Source organism: Octopus sinensis, linkage group LG5, assembly GCF_006345805.1.
Source record: "Octopus sinensis linkage group LG5, ASM634580v1, whole genome shotgun sequence".
Taxonomy (NCBI): Eukaryota; Metazoa; Mollusca; class Cephalopoda; order Octopoda; family Octopodidae; genus Octopus; species Octopus sinensis.
In genome coordinates, this window is record NC_043001.1 from 23,322,115 (window position 1) to 23,345,018 (window position 22,904).

At 37.4% G+C, this 22,904-nt stretch overlaps 1 protein-coding gene across 2 annotated transcripts in view; it reads right to left on the reverse strand.

Annotated features, from left to right (window-relative positions):
- The window catches only part of LOC115211746 (nuclear receptor subfamily 2 group E member 1-like), a 42,728-nt gene extending 22,799 nt beyond the window's left edge, over positions 1–19,929 (reverse strand). For both annotated transcript variants that reach the window (XM_036503230.1, XM_036503229.1), the window contains exon 1: positions 19,807–19,929. In XM_036503230.1, the coding sequence (XP_036359123.1) occupies positions 19,807–19,909 (103 nt within the window). In that variant the 5' untranslated portion in view covers positions 19,910–19,929. The remainder of the gene's footprint in view (positions 1–19,806) is intronic.
- Positions 19,930–22,904: the final 2,975 nt, after the last annotated feature.

A 22,904-nucleotide genomic window follows, 5' to 3' on the forward strand; every position in this document is an offset into this window, starting at 1 on the left:
CCAAATTGCTAAGTTACAGGAACATAAATATACCAATACCAGTTGTCAAGTGGTGGTGGGGAGACAAACACAGACACAAAGACTCACACACACACACACACACACACACACACATATATATATATATATATATATATATATATTATATATATATATATATATATATATATATAATATATATATATATATATATATATATATATAATATATATATATATATATACATATATACATGAGAGGCTTCTTACCAAATCCACTCACAAGGTTTTGGTTGGCTCGAGGCTATAGTACAAGACACTTGCCCAAGGTGCCACACAGTCACACAGCCTTGCCTATGCTTATATATATATACATATACATATATACATATATATATATATATATATATATATATATATATATATATATGCATGTGTGTGTGTATGTGTGTTTGTCCCCTGCTGCCGCTTCACAACCAGTGCTAGTGTATTTATGTCCTTATAACTTAGCAGTTCAGCAAAGGAGATTGATAGAATTAGTACTGAGCTTAAAAGAATAAGTACTGGGGTTGATTCATTTTGACTAAAAAGTTCTCCAAGGTGTTGCCCTTGCATGGACGCAGTCTAATGACTGAAACAAATAAAAGATAAAAGATGTGCATGTGTGTGTGTGTATATATATTGCGAAGATGATCTGGTTCTTGACTGATGACTGAGGGCTTCGAATGTCCCGTCCTGTGGTTCTTGTGTCGTCTCTTTGGTGTTTCATGTTCTTGTCCATGTCTGTATTTATTTTTTACTGTTTACATATATATATATATATGTGTGTGTGTGTGTGTGTATTATGTATGTATGTATATATGTGTGTGTGTATTATGTATGTATGTATATATATGTGTGTGTGTGCGTGCATGTGTGTTAAATAAAATGAGACAACAAAGTCAAGGCTGTGTCAAATTTTCAGGACATTTATAAAAAGAAAGTTAATCTTACAGCTGTTTCTGGGATATTAGGGATATCCCTTCATCAGAGACAATGTGAGATAGTTAAATAGAGTTCAATATGAGGAGTTATTTTGGAAAAGGAAGCAAATCAGGAGTATATAGGGAAATAGGAGAATGAATGTAGAGATTAAAATAAAAATGTATAAAAATGCTATAGTTGCAGTTCAATTATCCAAGGAAAGTGGTGCGTAGAAGTGGTAGAAATGCATCCTGTCCATGGTATGTAAATTCTAATTGGAGTTCATATTTCGTCATCACAAATGGAAAGTGTGGAGACGTAGATTCCATATGCTGTTCATTCAAAGGGGTCTTGTGGTGTGAATGAAAATCTGAGAATGCAGTGGTAGTATTAAGTGGATAGAGAGGGGAGAAGAGATGTGTATGTTAAAATGAGGAGAAAGATCAAAGAAAAGGTGAGAAAAGAAGAAGGAAAGAAAGAGGAAATGAAAACAAGAAGAGAAAATTAAAAAGTGTAAAGAAGTGAAAAAAACACAATAACAATAACTAGAACAAATTATTTGACATTACTATGGGATCATCCGACTCCGCCCAAGTCACCGACTTCGTCGGCCTTTGCATACTACAACAGCTCCAAATACATTTCCCAAACATCAAGGGAGGCCTATACAGAGATGACACCTTGCCAGTCACCAGCAGCTTAAATAAATCTTCTTTAGAACGAATTAGTAAAGATCTACACACATTTTTCTTTAGCCTCAATGTCTCTATTAATTTTGAAAATTCCTACAAACCATTAATTTTCTAGACATAACTTTAAATATAGAAACCTCCCAATACTCCCTATATAACAAACCTAACCAATACTTCAAGTACTTAAGCATTAATTCCAGTCACCACAAATCCACCTTTGATAATATAATTAAGGGTATCTCAATTCGTATATCGGACCTTTCATCCACTGAGGAAATATTCGACAACCACGCCCCATATTACAACCAAGCGCTCGCTGCCAGCGGCTTCTCCCAACAATTAATACTAGGCTCAAATCATATCACAACGACATGCCAACCACCAGAATCACCACACATACACTATACTAGAACCCAGGAAGAACCTAGATTAGGACAACATAGACCCCCACACGCACGCACACACATATAACACTAGGTCAAAAGCTAAAACAGCTAACAATAACGGGCCATATTACCCACCTCTAATTTCTAAAAATATAGATAACACTATCCTTAAGCAACAAAAAAGGGGGTGGACGCTCTATTCTATGGTATACATCCCCTTCTCACTAAGCGTTAAGAACTTAGCTAAATCTTTTTTTAATATACTGGACTTCCCTCGTCAACATAAATATTACTCTATTTTTAATAGATCTACCTTAAAACTATCCTACTCCTCCCCGCCCAACTTTGAGTCTATCAAAACAGCCTCTAATAAACGAAAACTTTCTATTATCAAAACCTACATTACAACAACTCTGAATACACGAGCGCCCAACGTATACATAGCTCCAATATCGAACCCTATACTTTAGTCCACAACAGAAACCCTACAAATACCACTAATACTAACCAGAATACTACTACCACAACTTCTACCACTATTACAGATAGGGTAAATAACAGCAACGATAGAAATAGTAATGATAGTAGTAAAAATAGTGTTAATATCATAGACCAATCTACCCCATCTCCAACCTCCTCTGACAGTATTACCCCATCCATACCTGAGAATATTCCCCACAATGCACTACCATGTAACTGCTGTCCTGGGACCATCTGCTCTCTACAAACCCATTGCAATTTATAAATGCACCGTTCTCAACATTTTACACAATTCTACAGCCATATATATATATATATATATATATATATATATATATAATATATATATATATATATATATTATATATATATATATATAGGAGCAACTGTAAATTTTAAACAACGATACGTTGCACATCTCAATTCTTTTAGATACGAGAAACACAGTAAATGCACAACACTCGCCAGTCACATACATAATCTCAAAAATAGAAATATTCCTTACATCTTGTCATGGTCCATAATAGATTCAGAGCTTCCATATCAAGGTCAACTCTAAGCCTGTAAGTTATGCCTAAAAGAGGCATTCCACATATTAAAACACAACTCTTCAATATTACTAAATAGATATAACGAGGCCCTAGGTACATGCAAGCATCGCTTTTTCCATACCTTCAAATTTTACCACAAATCCAAATGGAACCTGAATAACCACACAGCACATATCCCGAACACCACCTTGGTAATCTCCAACAACCCTATTTGACTTTCCATTAATTTTTTAACTCTCCAATCTTATCTTAATTGTTTAATACTACACATATGGGCATGCATATGTGTACGTATGCGGATGTATGCGCCTATGTATATGTATATATGTGGGGAGGCGTGTGCGTGTATGTATGCGTACGTGTGCATGCATGTGTGTATATGTGCGCACATGTATGCATATATGTATGTATTTATGGGTATGCGTTTGCGCGCGCGCACACACACACACATATATATATAATTCTTAAGTTTTTAAGTTTACAGCTTATGTCTCTTTACAATTCAACATTTTTTTTAAAATTACCGATTGCTCAAGGATGTCCCCTGGGTGGCGACCACCGCGGACTGTTGGTCGGCCCACAACAGATCCTACCTAGGGATGACGGCACACTGGATCACAGGAACTCACACCTTTGATGTTCTCACCCGGGCCATGGTGGACACCCAATACAAGTTCTATCTGCAAGACAAGGTGACCAAGCGCCTATTCTCGATAAGCAAAGATATTTTGAGAGCCACCCTGTCAGATGGTAACTTTGAGAGACTGATACTTATGAAGGGCAACCAGCATCACGTCGATGCGAGGGAGAAGGCCCAACCAGAATAGTACACCTTGATCATCATAAGATCTTGGCATGATACCTATCTTATACATTATCTTTTTGATTCATTTAATACTTTCTGTACTGTAAATAAAGTGTGTTCACTGAAAAACTAATGCTTAATTTCATTTGTTCATTTAATTATTTGCGTACACCTTGATCACCATCTGATCTTGGCATGCTATACCTTTTTGAAAAGCTCTATGTCTAAGCTACAACATGAACATTTCAGCTCTCTAGGTCTGTTTTTTGCGGTGGGGGTTTTGAGCCAAAAAATCAAACCGAAACTAAATTCATATGATAAAAGCTAGCGGTTATCAGTTAGCGTTAGCTTCATCTATTTTTTTTTTACCTGACTAGCAGTATCGCCCGGCGTTGCTCGGGTTTGTAAGGGAAATAACTATATAAGCATTTTTAGAGAGTTACTTCCCTTATATAAAACCGAGTAAAAAATGCATTAAAAAACGAAAAAATGATGGTAATTTTTTTTTAAATTGTAGACTCATCGTAGACGCTCGCTAATACCCAGAAGGGCTCGATATGAATCACGACTATAAGATACCCGCTTTTGGTTAAACTGCACCGCAAAATGTGGGAGTAGTTAGGAATCTAAATCGGAGTAGACAGACTCTCACACACACAACTTCAGTTTTATATATAAAGATTAGCCGTTTAACGTTTGCGAAGCTGACTCCTTTTTTTAGTTAACGGTTTAGCGGTTAGCGAAGCTAACTTTTTGGTTAGATGTGCCCACCACTGACTGTATGGAAGTAGATAAACAGATTTACACAACTAGCTCTAAATAATAATATGTTGACATAGTTATTCACTCATAAATCAATAAAACATTTCTTTAAAAATCTCTCTAGGCCCCTTTTAGGGAATAGATCTAAATTTGTCTCATTGAAGAAATTATTTAGATAACAAAAAAATTATATACATTAAATATTAAAAAAAAAATTCCTCATGGAATTCTTCCAAACACTTTGCCTTTTCTGCAGCACTGCATTCTGCAATACTGAACAAAGGAAGGACATTTTCATAAAACCAGTTTGCGTATTGTGAAAACGGTTTGGACATGTAATAATGTCCCAACTGAATGGATATGTTCTGTTGTGTCAGGGGAGAGTCATTTTCTTTTTGTGCTTTGTAATTTAACTCACTCACCGGTGAGTGTGTTAAATTACAAGGCACAAAAAGAAAATGACTCTCCTCAGACACAACAGAATATGCTTCAACACACGAACTCATATAAAGAATCTTGCAAACCAAATACCAAAAAAAAAACGAAATGAATTGATATGTCTTTGATGTTAAATTGCCCAACTCCGACATTTGGAAATATTTCACAAATGAAGTTATATCATAAAAATGAACAGGAATAAATACAAAAGCATTTAGGCATTTAGTAAACTTATCAACTATTTCATAACTTTCCTTCCCTACCCTTCGAAGCCGAACTTAGGAACGCCGGTCATTGACATCAATATCTTTCGTCAACTAAGACGGTGAGTTTTCATAAAAATCTCTATAGTGAAAAGTTAACAAAAGCAAGAAAAGCACACGATAAAGATCAGTGTCATCGCCTGTTACCCCCTCCATACACACACACACAGTGATGACTACCTACTACAAACAACTACAACTGTCACCGCCTTAACAAATGTCGTCACCACCACTCTAAACAATAAAGAAAGGTCACCACCAAGAATTCACTGTCGTTATCACTAGGAACTCAAGCCCCCAAAATGCGTCCACTGTCGCCAACTAACGCCAATTTATAAGTAGCATTACTTCCTACCCCCACCCTTCAAGAATGGGATTGGAAACGAATCCACAACACTGGCTCCCCAGACCTGTGCGTTCCTCAGGTAACTACCCAGAACACCCATGACTCTAGACGGTACAATCACGATCACCACTACCAACAATAAATAAACGTAAAAGTAATAGTTACGTTTTAAATGTTAAAAAAAAATGAAAGATTGCCCGGGTTTAGTTTTCGCATAAAAGAAATCAGAAAATGATTGAATATAGGCGCAGGAGTGGCTGTGTGGTAAGTAGCTTGTTTACCAACCACATGGTTCCGGGTTCAGTCCCACTACGTGGCACCTTGGGCAAGTATCCTCTACCATAGCCTCGGGCCAACCAAAGCGTTGTGAGTGGATTTGGTAGACGGAAACTGAAAGAAGCCCATCGTATATGTGTGTGTGTGTTTGTGTGTCTGTGTTTGTCACCCCACCATCGCTTGACAACCGATGTTGGTGTGTTCACGTCCCTGTAACGTAGCGGTTCGGCAAAACAGACCGATAAAATAACTACTAGTCTTACAAAGAATAAGTACTGGAGTCGATTTGTTCGACTAAAAGGTGGTGTTCCAGCATGGCCGTAGTCAAATGACTGAAACAAATAAAAGAATAAAAGAAGAGAGGAGAATTTGGGTATCGATCCCCGGTACCTCTCGCACACAAAGCTAATTCCACACGGGGAATGGGGGAATCATCAACATTTTTTAAAGATATAAATTTTTGTCCAATAAAAAAAATTATTATTTGCTGTCGTTTACTACCACCACCACCACTATAATCAAAGCCACCATAAAAATATGAATTGTTTTGTTTTTTGTTACTTGTTTCAGCCTTTAGACTGTGGCCACGCTGGAGCACTGCCTTGAAGAATTTAGTCAAACGAATTGATTCAAGTACTTATTTTTTTTTAATGCCTGGTACTTATTCTATCGGTGTCTTACGCTGAACTGCTAAACTACGGGAACGTAAACACACCAAAATCGGTTGTCAAGCGGTGGTGGACACACAGACACACACACACACACACACACACACATCTATCGGTGCTACTTTGGTATGCGGTCTACGTAACCAACGTGATCTACAAGAGTCAAATTCTAGTTTAGTATGCGATCTACATGTTTCATTTATTTATTTATTATGGCTTAAATAAAACACTCTTATATTTTTATACATTTATTTTTTAAAAAATTAGAATGAAACAAATTTGAAACAAGCTTACTAATTTTATCGGTGAATCGAACGAACATCAGCTAGAAAAGCTGTTCTTCGCAAGTATAACTTTTTTTTGTTTTTGGTTGTAGATCACAATATAAAGTGTAAATCGCATACTTAAGCAGTTTCATGATACGTAGATCGCATATCAAAGTAGCACCCATCTATCTATCGATTGATCGATCGATAGATAGATAGCTGTGTGTTTGAGTATGTGTTGTTATATTTCGGGGTAACCTTTTTTTTTTTTTTATTTGCCAAAAAACCATTTGTAATAAATATGTACACGACGTGCTTCTTTCAGTTTCCGTCTAACAAAACTCACTAAGAAGGTTTTGGTCGTCCCGAGGTTATGGCTGAAAAAAAAAAAACTTACCCAAGGTGTCACGCAGTGAGACTGAACTCAGAACGATTGGTTTTGGAAGCAAACTTCTTCCCACACAGTCACGCCTGCGCTTATTACTCATGATCACGAAATCTCTGTAAACTCTACGGGTTACATGTATTATATTAACATACAGCCTACGCATTCTTTTTGAAAATTCGAATGTCAGCAAAAGTTTTCAAGTTATTTTGACAATGTACAACATAAATATAATCTGTAAGTCATTTAACTAGTTTTCGTAGTTGGTTTGAAAGATTCGTTGGGGGCTAATGCAGAGTCGCACCTCTCCTTGAAAAGTGCATTTTTTTGAAAAAAAATTTCGGATACCTACGTTTTAGATGTCGGAGATTACGAATATACAAAAAAAAACCCTTTTCAAATTTCACCCCACCTCTCCATCCCCCCAATTTAAAATTTTGAACTTTTATCGAAATTCTTTTTTTAAAACCACCTTTTGCCAAGTGAAATTTGAAAAGGTGTTTTTCTTTTTTGCATATTCGTAATCTCTGACATCTAAAACGTAGGAATTCGAAAAATGTTTTTCAATAAAAATGCATTTTTCAGGGAGAGGTGCAATTCTGCGTTAGCCCCCCGATTCGTGATGTGAAATCATGAATTGAAACAAATTTTGTTGTATCTCGGGAGGGTTATACTGCTAGTAAAAAAAAAAAACAATAAACATGCATTTTTATTAAAGAGAACGTAAAAAGCCAAACGAAAGGCCGCTAAATTCTTTGACGTGCTTGCGATTTTGTCCGCCTAAGCATTAGTATTGTACTGCTAGAAGCTTGCTTCACAACCACATGGTTCCGGGTTCAGTCCCACTGCTTGACACATTGGGCAAGTGTCTTCTGCTATAGCCTCGGGCCGACCAAAGCCTCGTGAGTGGATTTGGTAGGCGGAAACTGAAAGAAACCCGTCGTATATCTCTCTCTATATAAACGGCAGTTTGTCTGTGCGTGTTTCTGTGTGTCTGTTTGCTTGTACCCTCACCCTGACCACGGCTTTCAACCGATTCTGATGAAACTTGACACACACATAGCCTAATGTCATAATTCAAAACTAACGCAGCGAAAATTTTGAAAAGTTCCCCCAGTTCTGAAAAAAATCGATAAATTCGACATGGGGTCGAGAATCAGGAACACAAACCACAAACTGTGTAGGGGACGCAACTCCACCTTTTTTAACTATCAAAAAAAAATTTACCATATTTTTTTCCATTATTTTGCTATTTTTTGGCTATAACTCTCTAAAAATACTTTATAGTTATTTCCCTTACAAACCTGAGCAACGCCGGGCGATACTGCTAGTATGTATATATCTATATGACTTTATCTCTGTGTTTGTCCCACAATCACCGCTTGACAACCGGTGTTGGTGTGCTTACATCCCTGTAACACAGCGATTCAGCAAAAAAGACTGATATAATAACTACTAGGCTGAAACAAAAGAATATGTATGTATGTATGTATGTATGTATGTATGTATGTATGTATGTATGTATGTATGTATGTGCGTGTGTGTGTACTTTTATGTTATAACAACCTTGAATTAAACTGAAGAATTTTGATCGAGTACAAATTTATTATTCTTTAACAGAATAGTATTAATAGTGACTTTGTAGATTCGGCCAGCTAAGCCATCATCTGACTGCACATACACATACAAATGCATGTATACACACACTCTTGTAGGCCGAGATGGGGAATTCTAAACAAATAAAATAAAAGCTGTTGAAAAGCAGAAAACCCTTACTGAAGTAAAAGCTTTGGATCTTTTCGGTTTGACTGGCAGTTTTTAAAAATAATTTCCACGTAACTAAACACTTTTAAACTTCGTATACTGGTAGAATGTGTTTATAAAACATCTTTTTCTCTTGGCTTTATTGAGAAAATTCTATAGCTTGTAAGATATTTGTTGTTGTTTTTTCTTCAATTTCTGCAATTTCAACCAATCAATGACGTCTATTGAGATGAAAACATTCTGTGCCGTATGAATATGTCCCTCGTTTAAGAAACAGATTGGGTTTATTTACATTTCTGAAGAAAAAAAGATACCCTTCCCCCACCCTTAACCCTAACCCTAACTAACCATAACCCTAAAACAGATTGAAATGCAATAGATCGATACTAGGGTCATAAATATGAGTGACAATTTCATTTGACACCGCTAAAAAAACTGCCGTTCAAACCGAAAAGATCCAAAGCTTTTAGAAAATTGAAAAAAAATATACTATTTTACTTTCATCTAGATAGGTGCTAAATTCAGGATACCCGCTACCTTGTATTTATATAACTGGTCATAAATTTGAGGAAAAGGATGTTTTTATACACAGACTTTTCCTTCTTACACCGCCGATAATTCGGTATAACTGCAGATGTGTGCCCCTGCGATCGTTCCCGACTTTTTCTTCATAATCTTTTGAAAACTGGAATATATTTTTTAATGAAGTTTTACGGTGATACTTTTTGATGGTATAGATTAGGGTTATATCGGAATTTGCTGTGAAAGTTTTTTCAGGGTTGAAGAGAGGAGTTTCGGATAATTTGCACACCTCAGTTTATTTCCTCACAACTTTCTGGAAAATGAAAATTTTTTAATATAATTTACTACAAAGTTTAAGAGGGTGTAGATTACGATTATGTCAGAATAATACGCTTTGATGTCATTTATGCACATCAAATTCCGATCTATTTTTAATCTGTACCACCTGAAACATAATTGTTGAACATTTTATTAAAAAATATTCAGGCGTAGGAGTGGCTGTGTGGTAAGTAGCTTGCTCACGAACCACATGGTTCCGAGTTCAGTCCCACTGCGTGGCACCTTGGGCAAGTGTCTTCTACTATAGCCTCGGGCCGACCAAAGTCTTGTGAGTGGATTTGGTAGACGGAAACTGAAAAAAGCCCGTCGTGTATTATATATATATATATATATATATATATATATATATATAAAGCAATAAAGATTAAAGTTAATTTAAATGAATTTACTTGAATATGGTACCTAACTTAGATGCACCAAAACAAACTATACGGTTTTAACAATACAGTAATGTGGGGTGATTATAAGCGAGAAAGAAGCAACAAGAATGGATAGGTTTTTAGTACAATCGTTTCATACAAGGACAGGCTTTATTAAAAGTTGCAAAAATTGCAGCATATAAACGTGTCCCGTACTCATCAGCTAAAATACATGTGAGTTCTCTAGACATCCTAGTGGTTGAGGCTATACTCATGAAGTAATGTAGATAATTAAGTAACATAAACAGATTCCAAAGTTCATTAAAGTTCTTTAAAGATGATGTACAGTCTTATCACAGAATTTTAAAAAGTTTTAATAGCATCACAGAGAAGGTGACTTAATCCATGGTGTACATATGAATTTCCAGAGATATGAGGAGGGATTACATACTCACAGACGACAAATTATCCATTGCTAATCACAACGAGGTGGGTTTCAATTCCTGCTTATTAGCATTACCGAGAGGGTGAATTAATCCTTTGTATAGGATTAATTCACCCTCTCGGTAATGCTAATAAGCAGGAATTGAAACCCACCTCGTTGTGATTAGCAATGGATAAATTTGTCGTCTGTGAGTATGTAATCCCTCCTCATATCTCTGGAAATTCATATGTACACCATGGATTAAGTCACCTTCTCTGTGATGCTATTAAAACTTTTTTAAAATTCTGTGATAAGACTGTACATCATCTTTAATGAACTTTGGAAATCTGTTTATGTTACTTAATTATCTACATTACTTCATGAGTATAGCCTCAACCACTAGGATGTCTAGAGAACTCACATGTATTTTAGCTGATGAGTACGGGACACGTTTATATGCTGCAATTTTTGCAACTTTTAATAAAGCCTGTCCTTGTATGAAACGATTGTACTAAAAACCTATCCATTCTTGTTGCTTCTTTCTCGCGTATATATATATAATATATATATATATATATGTGTGTGTGTGTGTGTGTGTGTGTGTGTGTGTTTGTGTATCTGTGTTTGTGTATCTGTGTTTGTCCCCCAACAGCGCTTGACAACCGATGCTGGTATGTTTACGTCCCCGTAACTTAGCGGTTCGGCAAAAGAGACCGATAGAATAATTACTAGGCTTACAAAGAATAAGTCCTGGCGTCGATTTGCTCGACTAAAGGCGGTGCTCCAGCATGGCCACAGTCAAATGACTGAAACCAGTAAAAGAGCATTTTCTTTTTTTTTTCTTCTTTTCATAGAGTTATAAGGAAACGAAGTCGGAGTGGGGTAACGCATCTTCAATTATGCCGACAAATCAATTTCTTTAAGTCTCTTGGATACTTAGAGAAAACGGCAACAAAATGCATAGATTCTTGGCACAGTTCACAATTTCTTGGGTTCTCTAATAGATGGTATCGATTTCAAGAATAATTTGTTTAAAATTCATTTCCAAATCGTGCCAAACTCAGAAACGATAATGGTGAAATATTTTCAAAAAAGACTGAAGTAGGATTGCATAATGTTTTGAAACGGTATACATTAAAACTAAATTGTAATACTAAAGCTTTCAATAGAGCCAGTTTAGCTTTCATTTTACTGTATATAATATTAAATAACATTGCATTGATTCACTCATTTTATGACCACATGCACAGTGGCATAACTAGAGCGTGTACCGCCCAGAGCAATCCTTGAATTTGCCTTCCGCCCCTATGGAAACTTCAGACTTATCCAGTAGATCCAAAATCAAAAGCGCTGCCCTCATAAAAGTGAGTATTGGTGAACTGGGAGCTGGATTATCTGGTCTGGCGGCTTGCTACTCCCAAATAGAACCAACCACAATATTTAGATTTTAATAAGTTTATTTACAGATTGATATTACAATACCTAACAGAAAACTGTTATGGCTGAATACCAGTAGTTTGTGTGAGAATGTATCTTCGCGAGAAGGAATCTTTTTTACACGAGATCGAGTGGCATAGCTACCAGCTGACCTAGTAATCCTCTATGAGTTCTCATGTTCCTTTGCGTTGTATTTCCCCTCGCATCTCAATTTATAACCTATTTCTTTATTACCCACAAGGGGCTAAACACAGAGGGAACAAACAAGGACAGACATAGGTATTAAGTCGATTACATCGACCGCAGTGCGTAACTGGTACTTAATTTATCGACCCCGAAAGGATGAAAGGCAAAGTCGACCACGGCGGAATTTGAACTCACAACGTAACGCAGACGAAATACCGCTAAGCATTTCGCCCGGCGTGGTAACGTTTCTGCCAGCTCGCCGCCTTAATTTATAACCATGATTTGACGTGAATTTGCATGAAATTTTCCATTATTCTTACCACACAAATGCGCTAGAACAACGATTGGTTGAAATATGGACCAAAATCACTTGATAAGGACCGTCGTTACTAAATATGGAAACTGATATGCCGTGATATTTCCTCGTTAATGAATTGACTTGGTTTCAAATACTACCTTCGAGTACTGCTACAAGTGTTGACCGGACGGCCGGCCGGCCGGCTCCACTTGCTCCGCTACTGCACATGCATCACATATTGGTTTCAAATTCTTTGGCATTAGGCCAGCATTTCCGGAGAAGGCGGTAAGTCAATTACATCGATCCCAGTCCTCGATTGATACTTATTTTAACGACCCTGAAAGGATGAAAGACAAAGTTGACCTCGACAATATTTGAACTCCGGACGTAAAGACGGACGAAATACCGCTAATCATTTTGCCCGGCGTGCTAACAATTTTAACCAGTTCGCCGCCTTACACACATCACATATTCGAAAACAATCATTCGATTTCCTTCAAAATTTTATTGTATGGTCATAATTTCCAAATAAATTCTCCGTAAATCATAGCTTGAAATGACAGTCTATACATTCCGTCATGCCATTAGGGCGAAAGAGAAATGAGAGGCTATGCGGGTAAAATCTTTATATATAAAAGTGAAGTTGTGTGTCTGTCTCCTACGATTTAGATTCCTAACTACTCCCACATTTTGCGATGCAGTTTAACCAAAACCGGGTATCTTATAGTCGTGATTCATATCGAGCCCTTCTGGGTATTAGCGCGCGTCTACGATGAGTCTACGATTTAAAAAAAACATTGACCATAAATTTTTTCCATTTTAATGCATTTTCGCTATTATATAAGGGAAGTAACTCTCTAAAAATGTCTACGATGAGTCAACGATTAAAAAAAAATTACCATCATTTTTTTCCCATTTTTAATGCATTTTTTTGCTATTTTTTGGCTATAACTCTCTAAAAATGCTTATATAGTTATTTCCCTTACAAATCCGAGCAAAGCCGGGCGATACTGCTAGTTACAACTAATACACGTTTGATAAGGAATGTAAATCACTAATCGCTAGAACTTGCTTATTTCCACCAACACCTTCATCGTTATCTACACCAGCAGTATTGTCTACTTGAACAGTCGGCCGCGACACGCTCACGAGCATGTGAGGGTGCTACATCGTGTTTGAGATCTTTTAAGCAGAAAACGTGAAAATAATAAATAAAGTATTATATTTTTTTGTTTTTTGGGGGTTTTTTTTCTGAAAAACATATAGACTTTTTATTTTCATATACAGTAACCCCTCGACTATCGCGTGTGTTGCATTCCACCCCACCCCCACCTCCTCGATAGGTGAAAATCCGCGAAGTAGAAACAGTACTGTACTGTATATTTTATTATTATTTTTATAATTTGTATTCTTTATTTTATTATAAATTCAAATCAACACCACGGAGGAATCGACGTAAGCTTGAATAATAAACCGCGATAGGTGAACCGCGATATGGCGAGGGATTACTGCATAACATATAAACACTAGCGTAGCTAGAGGTGAGTAGGAGCGGTCCACCCCGGGCGGCACTTTTCATTATGTTGTAGGCTATTGTTGTGCTTTTTGTGGGGTCTGGGGGCAGCAAACGAAAGGGCCGCCCCGGTGCTACACACTCTAGCTATGCTAGTACATATAAACATGTATAGCTTTTAGTTAGAACATTGTCAGTTTATAAGATTTTGCTGATTATTATATATATAGATTATAATATAATAATAATAATAATAATATAATAATAATAATAAGGATTATTACGAAGTAGCATAGAATTGCCTTTAATTCTTTTATATGTATAGGTTTACATAGCTCTACACATGTTTCAGGCACAGGCGTGGATGTGATAAGAAGCTTGCTTTCCATTCACACGGTTCCGGGTTCATTCTCACTGCATGGCACCTTGGGTAAGTGTCTTCTACTATAGCCTCACGCCGACCAATGCCTTGAGAGTATTTTGCTAGATAGAAACTGAATGAAGCCCGTCGTACACACACACACACACACACATACACACACATATATATATATATATATATGTCGATCGGAGGCGCAATGGCCCAGTGGTTAGGGCAGCGGACTCACGGTTGTAGGATAAGGCGTCGAGCTGGCAGAAACGTTAGCACGCCGGGCGAAATGCGTAGCCGTATTTCGTCTGTCGTTACGTTATGAGATCAAATTCCGCCGAGGTCGACTTTGCCTTTCATCCTTTCGGGGTCGATAAATTAACAGTTACGCACTGGGATCGATGTAATCGACTTAATCCCTTTGTCTGTCCTTGTTTTATCCCCTCTGTGTTTAGCCGCTTGTGGGTAATAAAGAAATAGGTTGTAGGATCACGGTTTCGATTCCCAGACCGGGCGTTGTGCGTGTTTATTGAACGAAAACACCTAAAGCTCAACGAGGCTGCGGCAGGAGATGGTGACGATCCCTGTCACAACTTTCTCTCACTCATTTTTCTGTTGGCCTGCTCGCTTAGCCAGCGGGGTGGCGTCATTAGAAGGCTAAAACAATACGAAGCGCATTGTGACCAGCGATGTGTAGCAACATCTGATAGCCTGGTCAGTCACGGTGATCGGGATGATATATATACACCTTTTATCTTTTACTTGTTACACACGCACACAGACGCGCTCGCGCGTGAAACAGGAATTGATTACTTGTCGCAGAATTGTAAAAAAATGTGTTTGTAATAGGTTGTAATTGTTATACAATAAAAATGTTCGCAGCTTACATGACCGTAAATATTCATACAATTACGTTGTACATTAGTTGTAGAAAAAAAGATATTATAAGTGTGTGTGTGTATGTGTGTGTATGTACATACATACATACATACATACATACATACATACATACATACATACATACACACACACACACAGACACACACACACACACACACACACAGATATTATACGGACATTCTTTTGGTTAGTGATCACATACTGAAAGTTAATAGATTGACACTATTTGGCAATGCCCAGGTGGACATGTTCAACGGGTACCCCAATTTTTCTTTGTTCCGTTTGTTTCTTTGTTTGTTTGTTTTTTTCGAATTAGCAAATATTTCTTCGGATCCCTATGTTTTCATCGACGTAGACTACAACTTGGCAGGGAAAAAAAATCCTAAAAATAAATCAACATTTCAAGTTTTTAATTAACTTTACCTACCTATCTTTTTGTTGTTTTTAAAAACTTTTTCGATTGCGTGTGTGGAGGGGATTCTGCATTTAAAAATACGGGGAAAAGTCCTTTTTGTAATCTATCAAAACCAACTGCATACGATCATTTTCCACTTTCAATCTGAGATCGGAAACCGAAAAAATGTCTTATACACGTATATGTCATGTACACCCCCCCCACACACACACCACCCCGCTCGCCCATATATATGCATATATATATATGTGTGTGTGTGTGTGTGTATGCATATATATATATATATATATATATATATATATATATATATATATATATATAGTTAATCCAAACAAGAAAACAAAAAAACACAACAACGCGAGGACGTGGAACAAATAAAGTATTATTGGACGCTATGTGTATGTATATATATATGAGACGTCTTAGAGTCCATAAGTCAGGGAAAAGATGCACTGATACTGCACATTTTGGATAGTATATATATGTATATGTGTGTGTGTGAGTCTGTGAGTGTGTGTGTATAATGAGGTATTTTTTGTGAAGCATTGTAAGGTATAACTTTAATGAATGTAGTTGTGTAAAGCGGGAACAATGCCAGAAGTTACAAAGTTAACAATAAAATGTAAAAAAAAAACAGAACAAACTTGCAATTTTTACCTTGTATTTCTATATTTCGGGGTGACGACCTCTTCTTCAGGACATTCGGAAAGCGGTGGATGGAAAGTTTCCTGCTCATCTGGGCAACAAACTTTTTCCAAAACTGCAACTTTATCGTTTGCTTTTCATTTTGTAGTTTACTCTGTTTCCTTCTCGCATTGTTCCGGCTTTACACAACTACATTATTATTATTATTATTATTATATATATATATATATATATATATATATATATATAATATATATATATATATATAAAATAAACTTTAATGTGAAAAAGAATTATCTTCTAATTTCCGTGTTATTTGAAACTAAATGCTAACTTTTCAAAGATGATTTTTAAATGAGGAATTTTAATAATTAGTTAAAATTTTTGCCTCATGGGCAGCTTGGAGGAGGTGGGGATGAGTCGATTACATTGACCCCAGTGTCCAATTGGCACTTATTTTATCGACCTCGAAAGGATGAAAGGCAAAGTCTACTTCGGCGGAATTTGAACTCAGAACGTAGGGACGAGCGAAATACCGCTAAGCATTTCGTCCAGCGCACTGATGATTCTTATTTCCTTACTGCCAACAAGGAGCTACACACAGAGGGGACAAACAAGGACAGACAAACGGATTAAGTCGACAATATAGACCCCAGTGTGTAATTGGTACTTATTTAATCGACCCCGAAAGGATAAAAGGCAAAGTCGACCTCGGCGGAATTTGAACTCAGAACATAGCAGCATTTCGCCCGGCATGCTAACGTTTCTGCCAGCTCGCCACCTTGAGGAATTTTAATAATGACTACTGTGTCGTCTAAGAAAAATGAGAGAGAAAAGTGTAAGAGTACGTGTGTGTTTTATAGAGAAAAGAGTTGAGAACTTAATGCTTCCGTTACAACTATCGGTCTTTTACCATGTCTTTTCTTGAATCATTCATATTTCACCCCTGGGAGACTTACGACCCAAAATCTTTTTTCTTTATACATTATTCTGGGATGATTATGGTTTCGTATACGGAATTTGGTAAATATTCGTTGAGAAACTGTGACGTTGTTTCAAGACAAACAGAGAAACATCGACACTTATGGATATAGATATTTGTACCCTTGATAAGGCGGCGAGTCGGCCGAATCGTTTGCACGCCGGGCAAAATGCTTAGCGGCACTTCGTCCGTCTTCACGCTCTGAGTTCAAATGCCGCCGAGATCGACTTTGTCTTTCATTCCTTTCAGGGTTGACTCAGCCCCTCCCCCAAACCAATATTTGTACATTTGAGTAAATTATGCATGTATGTATGTATGTATGTATGTATGTATGTATGTATGCATGCATGCATGTACGTACGTACGTATGGAGGCGCAATGGCCCAGTGGTTAGGGCAGCGGACTCGCGGTTTCGATTCCCAGACCGGGCGTTGTGAGTGTTTACTGAGCGAAAACACCTAAAGTTCCACGGGTCTCCTGCGGGGGATGGTGGCGATCCCTGCTGTACTCTTTCGCACGACTTTCTCTCACTCTTTACTTCTGTTGGCCTGCTCGCTTAGCCAGCGGGGTGGTGTCATTTGAAGGCTAAAACAATGCGAAGCCCATTGTGACCAGCGATGTGTAGCAACATCTGATGGTCTGGTCAGTCACGGTGTCCACGGTGATGTATGTATGTATGTATGTATGTATGTATGTATGTATGTATGTTTTTGCGTGATTGTGAAAATTATCCCTATATGATAATAGTTGATATAACTTTGGTTGATGCCTCCAGTCACACTTTATATCGTACAGAAAGAGGAGGTAAAAGATGCAAGGAGAGAGTTAACATAAGAAGTGCAGGATAACTGCATATACTCGGCTTGGTGGAGGCAATGAGTACAAAAGTACTGCACAAAGACAGGGAATAAGAATCATAGAGACAGAAGAGAGGAGTAAATGACATAGTAGTTCTAAGAACAGTTATACAAATAAAAAATTATCTTATTCAATTTTAAGGTAACAAATACTTTTTATCATTTTGTATTAGCATCAAAATATTTGATAAAAGTTGAATTATAATCATTGTATGTATGCCATAGTATACTTCCAAAGTTATCAGCCTTATAACAGGTAATATTAGCATATATAATGGCCATACGGCGGCGAACTGACCGAATTGTTACCGCGTTGGACAAAATGCTTAGCGGTATCTCTTCCGGTTCTTTACGTTCTGTTCTCAAATTTCGTTGATGTCAGTTTTACTTTTCATCCTTTCCGGTGCTTATAAAATAAAGTACTAATCCCCCAACCCACTCAATGCTGTTGTCTTGCCAAAATTAGAAGGACTGCATATAAAAGAAGTATTTGTATGTATAAGTATATGCATGTATGTATGCGTGTTAAGTCGTGTATGGTGGTTATTGCCATGGAACGCACTATCATACTCGTCTACTATTCTAACATAAGTATAAACCTGTAATTGGGTAAACTGCAGCCCGCGAGACTTTCTGATTGTTATACCTGGAGAAAAATTACCTTGATTTTTTTAGTAGTGCGGTCCGCTTGACAATGAGTTATATCTCATTGCGACCCGCTTCTGGAAAAAAAAAACGGTTACCCGTGCCTTTGGACTTCAACCACACTATAAGTAAAAAAATTCGTCTGCGTATGATTAGAATTGAAAACAACTAACTACTAGGTTATGTAATGAACGGAGTTTCGGAGAAGCTATCGATAATTCGTTGGGGAAGGGAAAAGACATAGAAAGAATTGAGGAGTTTTTTTCTCTTCTTTTTTCTTCTTGGCATTCCCGTCATTCGTACAACAGAAATTAAGATTTTGAAAGAATATTTTTTTCCTTGAATTTCAGTTTTTTTTTTCTTTTCTATTTTGAACCCCAATTCCTTGTACTTTTCCTTCCCCGTGAGGTATTCCGAAGCACCGTCATATAAAGATACATCAAAAACGAAAATACAAAAGTAATATTGACAATCTCCGGGGGTGAGGGTCTGCGGTACTCACCAAGTACACCTAAAATATACGCCTTGTGTATGTGTGTGTGTCTCTCTGAAAATACACGCATGGTAAACAAGAAAATGCATCTACTACACGATTCAACAAAACTTCCTATCAACTATTCTTTTTGCAAAAGTCTATTGAAAAGGTTGCAAGACGCAACGAAAATTTTAGGAAAATAAAAATAAGAAAAACGTGAAAATTTTACCAGTGAGTGTGTTACATAAGACACAAAAAGAAAATGACTCTCCTCAGACACAATAGAATATGCTTCAACACACGAACTCATATAAAGAATCATGCAAACCAAATCCAAAAACGAAATAGTTTCGACATAATATCTCACATTTTAACTAACTGAAAACGAAAAATTGTTTAAGAAAGTTCTTACATACCCATTGAAACTGCAGGAAGGCACAACTTTCTTTCTCGCTTGATCAATGCAGCAAAACACATCGAAGGAAAGCTATTTATATTAAATACCACCAGAATAAACATCGTTTTTTTTTCTCTCTCTCTTTACAGCCCTTAAAAATAAAAATAAAATAATTATCTTTATTATATTCATTCAGATTTAACCTGACAAGCGATCTGTCAAATGTCGCCGCAGTCACAAACAAACGGCGAGAATGCTACACAGCAATGTTAGTTCAGACGACATCTTGAGTCACAAGAGCGAAGCCAACGGCCAACAAGCATAAAGATTAGTCATTGATCTCGATTGCTTGCTTTAAGATAGTGTTTGCAGGCTTGCAGGTGAACTTGTATCTAAGTTGATTCTGAACAATTTTGTCCCTGCTCTGTGTTGATTCAGTTGTGTTTCCTGCTTCCTATTGACAGCAATAACCATATATTAGTGATCTGATGTCTGTTGACCTGCAGCGCAACCGAACCACTCCCCAACCTCTCCCCCAACACCCAACCCAATGATTTGTGCAACCCACATTAAGAAAGGGCCACTACTACTACTACTACTACTACCACCACCACCATCAGTGCCACTACCACCACCACCACCACCACCACCACCACTACTACTACTACCACTACTACTACTACCACCACCACCACCGTCACCACCACCACTACTACTACTTTTTTGCAACAAAGATGATGATGACGATTTCTTTATTTTGAACAACGAATGAAGATTAAAGATGGTGGTGATGGTGGTGTAAGTGGTGGTGATGTTGGCAGGTGGCTTTGGTAGTGGGTGATAGTGGTGGGCGGTTTTTGGGTTGTGGTTTTGATGATGGCGGTGAGAAAGAACAAGGAATTATTTTTGCTTTTAAGTTATGGAAAGTTCACTACTGCTGTCGTCATATAGATCAATAGATAAGGTGATCTGAGAAAGGTTAGTAAGTCAGCAATCTGTTCAGAATGATTTAACGATTGGTACCGGACAGGAAATATCCAAATAAATAGATTAACACTTAGGAAAAAAAAAAAAAAGAAAAACAGAAAAAGAAAAAAAGGGAAAAAATGAAAAAATCTTCATATGAAAACCATTATTGGATTTTACTGGATCAATACTGCCGTTACTCAAAGCATTAAAAGGTTTCTATAACATTTGGTCTGGTAATGAATCAATTTGAGAATTAAGTGGATCTTGGGATTAACTAATACATTAATTGAACACAGTTCTTAATAATCGCATTTTTTTTTTTAGTTTTTTTTTTTTACTTATATGTTAAGACAGATTAGTACACCTCAGGGTGAAAGAACGGATAAAGTGCTAAAAGAAAGACTAGGTAGTTTGTAATAATGATAATCCTTTCTACTAGAGGCACAAGGTCTCAAATATTAGAAGAAGGGGATAGTCGATTGCATCAACCCTAGTACTCAACTAGTACTTATTTTATCGACCCCGAAAGGATGAAAGACAAAAATCGACCTCGGCGGGATTTGAACTCTGAACGTAAAGACGGACAAATGCGCCGTGGTGCTAACGATTCTGCCAGCTCACTGCCTTGACGCTGCCTTAATAATAACAATAATCCTTTCTACTAAAGGCATAAGGCCTGAAATTTGGTGGGGGGGGGGGCTAATCGATTACACCGACCCAAGTGTCTCACTGATACTTATTTTATCGACTCCGGAAGGATGAAAGGCAAAGTCGGCTTCGGTGGTATTTGAGCTCAGAACGGAAAGACGGACGAAATACCTATTTCTTTACCACCCGCAAGGAGCTAAACACAGAGAAGCCAAACAAAGACAGACAAACGGATTGAGTCGATTATATCGCCCCCTGTGCGTAACTGGTACTTATTTAATCGACCCCGAAAGGATGAAAGGCAAAGTCGACCTCGGCGGAATTTGAACTCAGAACGTAGCGGTAGACGAAATACCAATTTCTTTACTGCCCACAAGGAGCTACAAACAGAGGGGACAAACAAGGACAGACAAACGGATTAAGTCGATTATATCGACCCCAATGCGTAAATGGCACTTATTTAATCGACCCCGAAAGGATGAAAGGCAAAGTCGACCTCGGCAGAATTTGAACCCAGAACAAAGCGGCAGACGTTTCTGGCGCGCTAACGTTTCTACCAGCTCGCGGTAGACGAAATACCGCTAAGCATTTTGCTCGGCGCACTAACGATTCTGCAAGCCCTCCGCCTTAATAATAATAATAATAATAATAATAATAATAATAGTAATAATAATAATCACCTGTCTGCCCCTGATATGGAAGCTGATGAGCTGATGACAGGAATAATATCTAATTGTGTGTATTACTTGGACAAAAGACAACTTCTGATAGACAGCATGGTACTGAACGGCTGCAAGAAAAGACTTACTAATTTGGGCATGACGTAGATCGATTATAAGAAAGCATATGACATGGTTCCCCATGCCTGGATGTCTTGAGCTGGTACAGGCGTCTGATAACATATCAAATTTTATTAAGAGATCAATGAAAAACTGGAATACAGAGTTAACTTCATGTGGAAAATTTTTGGCGATGGTTAACATCAAGAGAGGTATATTTCAAGGAGATAGCCTATCACCATTGATGTTTGTGATTTGTATGATACCCCTCCCACAGATACTACGGAAAGTGACATCGAGGTACACCTTGAAAAGTGGAGGAAAATTTAATCATCTGTTATATATAGATGACTTGAAGATCTTTGGAAAGACCGAACATGAAATAAACGGCCTAGTTTTAACAGTGCCGATATTCAGTAAGGATGGGACTAAAAAGTGTAATATGCTTATAATACAAAGAGGCAAAGTAGTGTCGTCTAATAGTGTAGAGCTACCCAACGGCGAGAAAATAAAGGATATTGACACTAATGGATATAAATATTGGGGCGGGGGGGGTTAGAATACAACAAAATCAAGGAAAGTGAGATGAAGGAAAGCTTTAGGCGAGAATATCTCAGGAGAACCAAATTAATTATGAGAAGTAGACTCAATGGAAGAAACAAGATCAGAGTAATGAACACATGAGTTGTTTCCTTAATGCGATACGGTGCAGGTGTTGCTA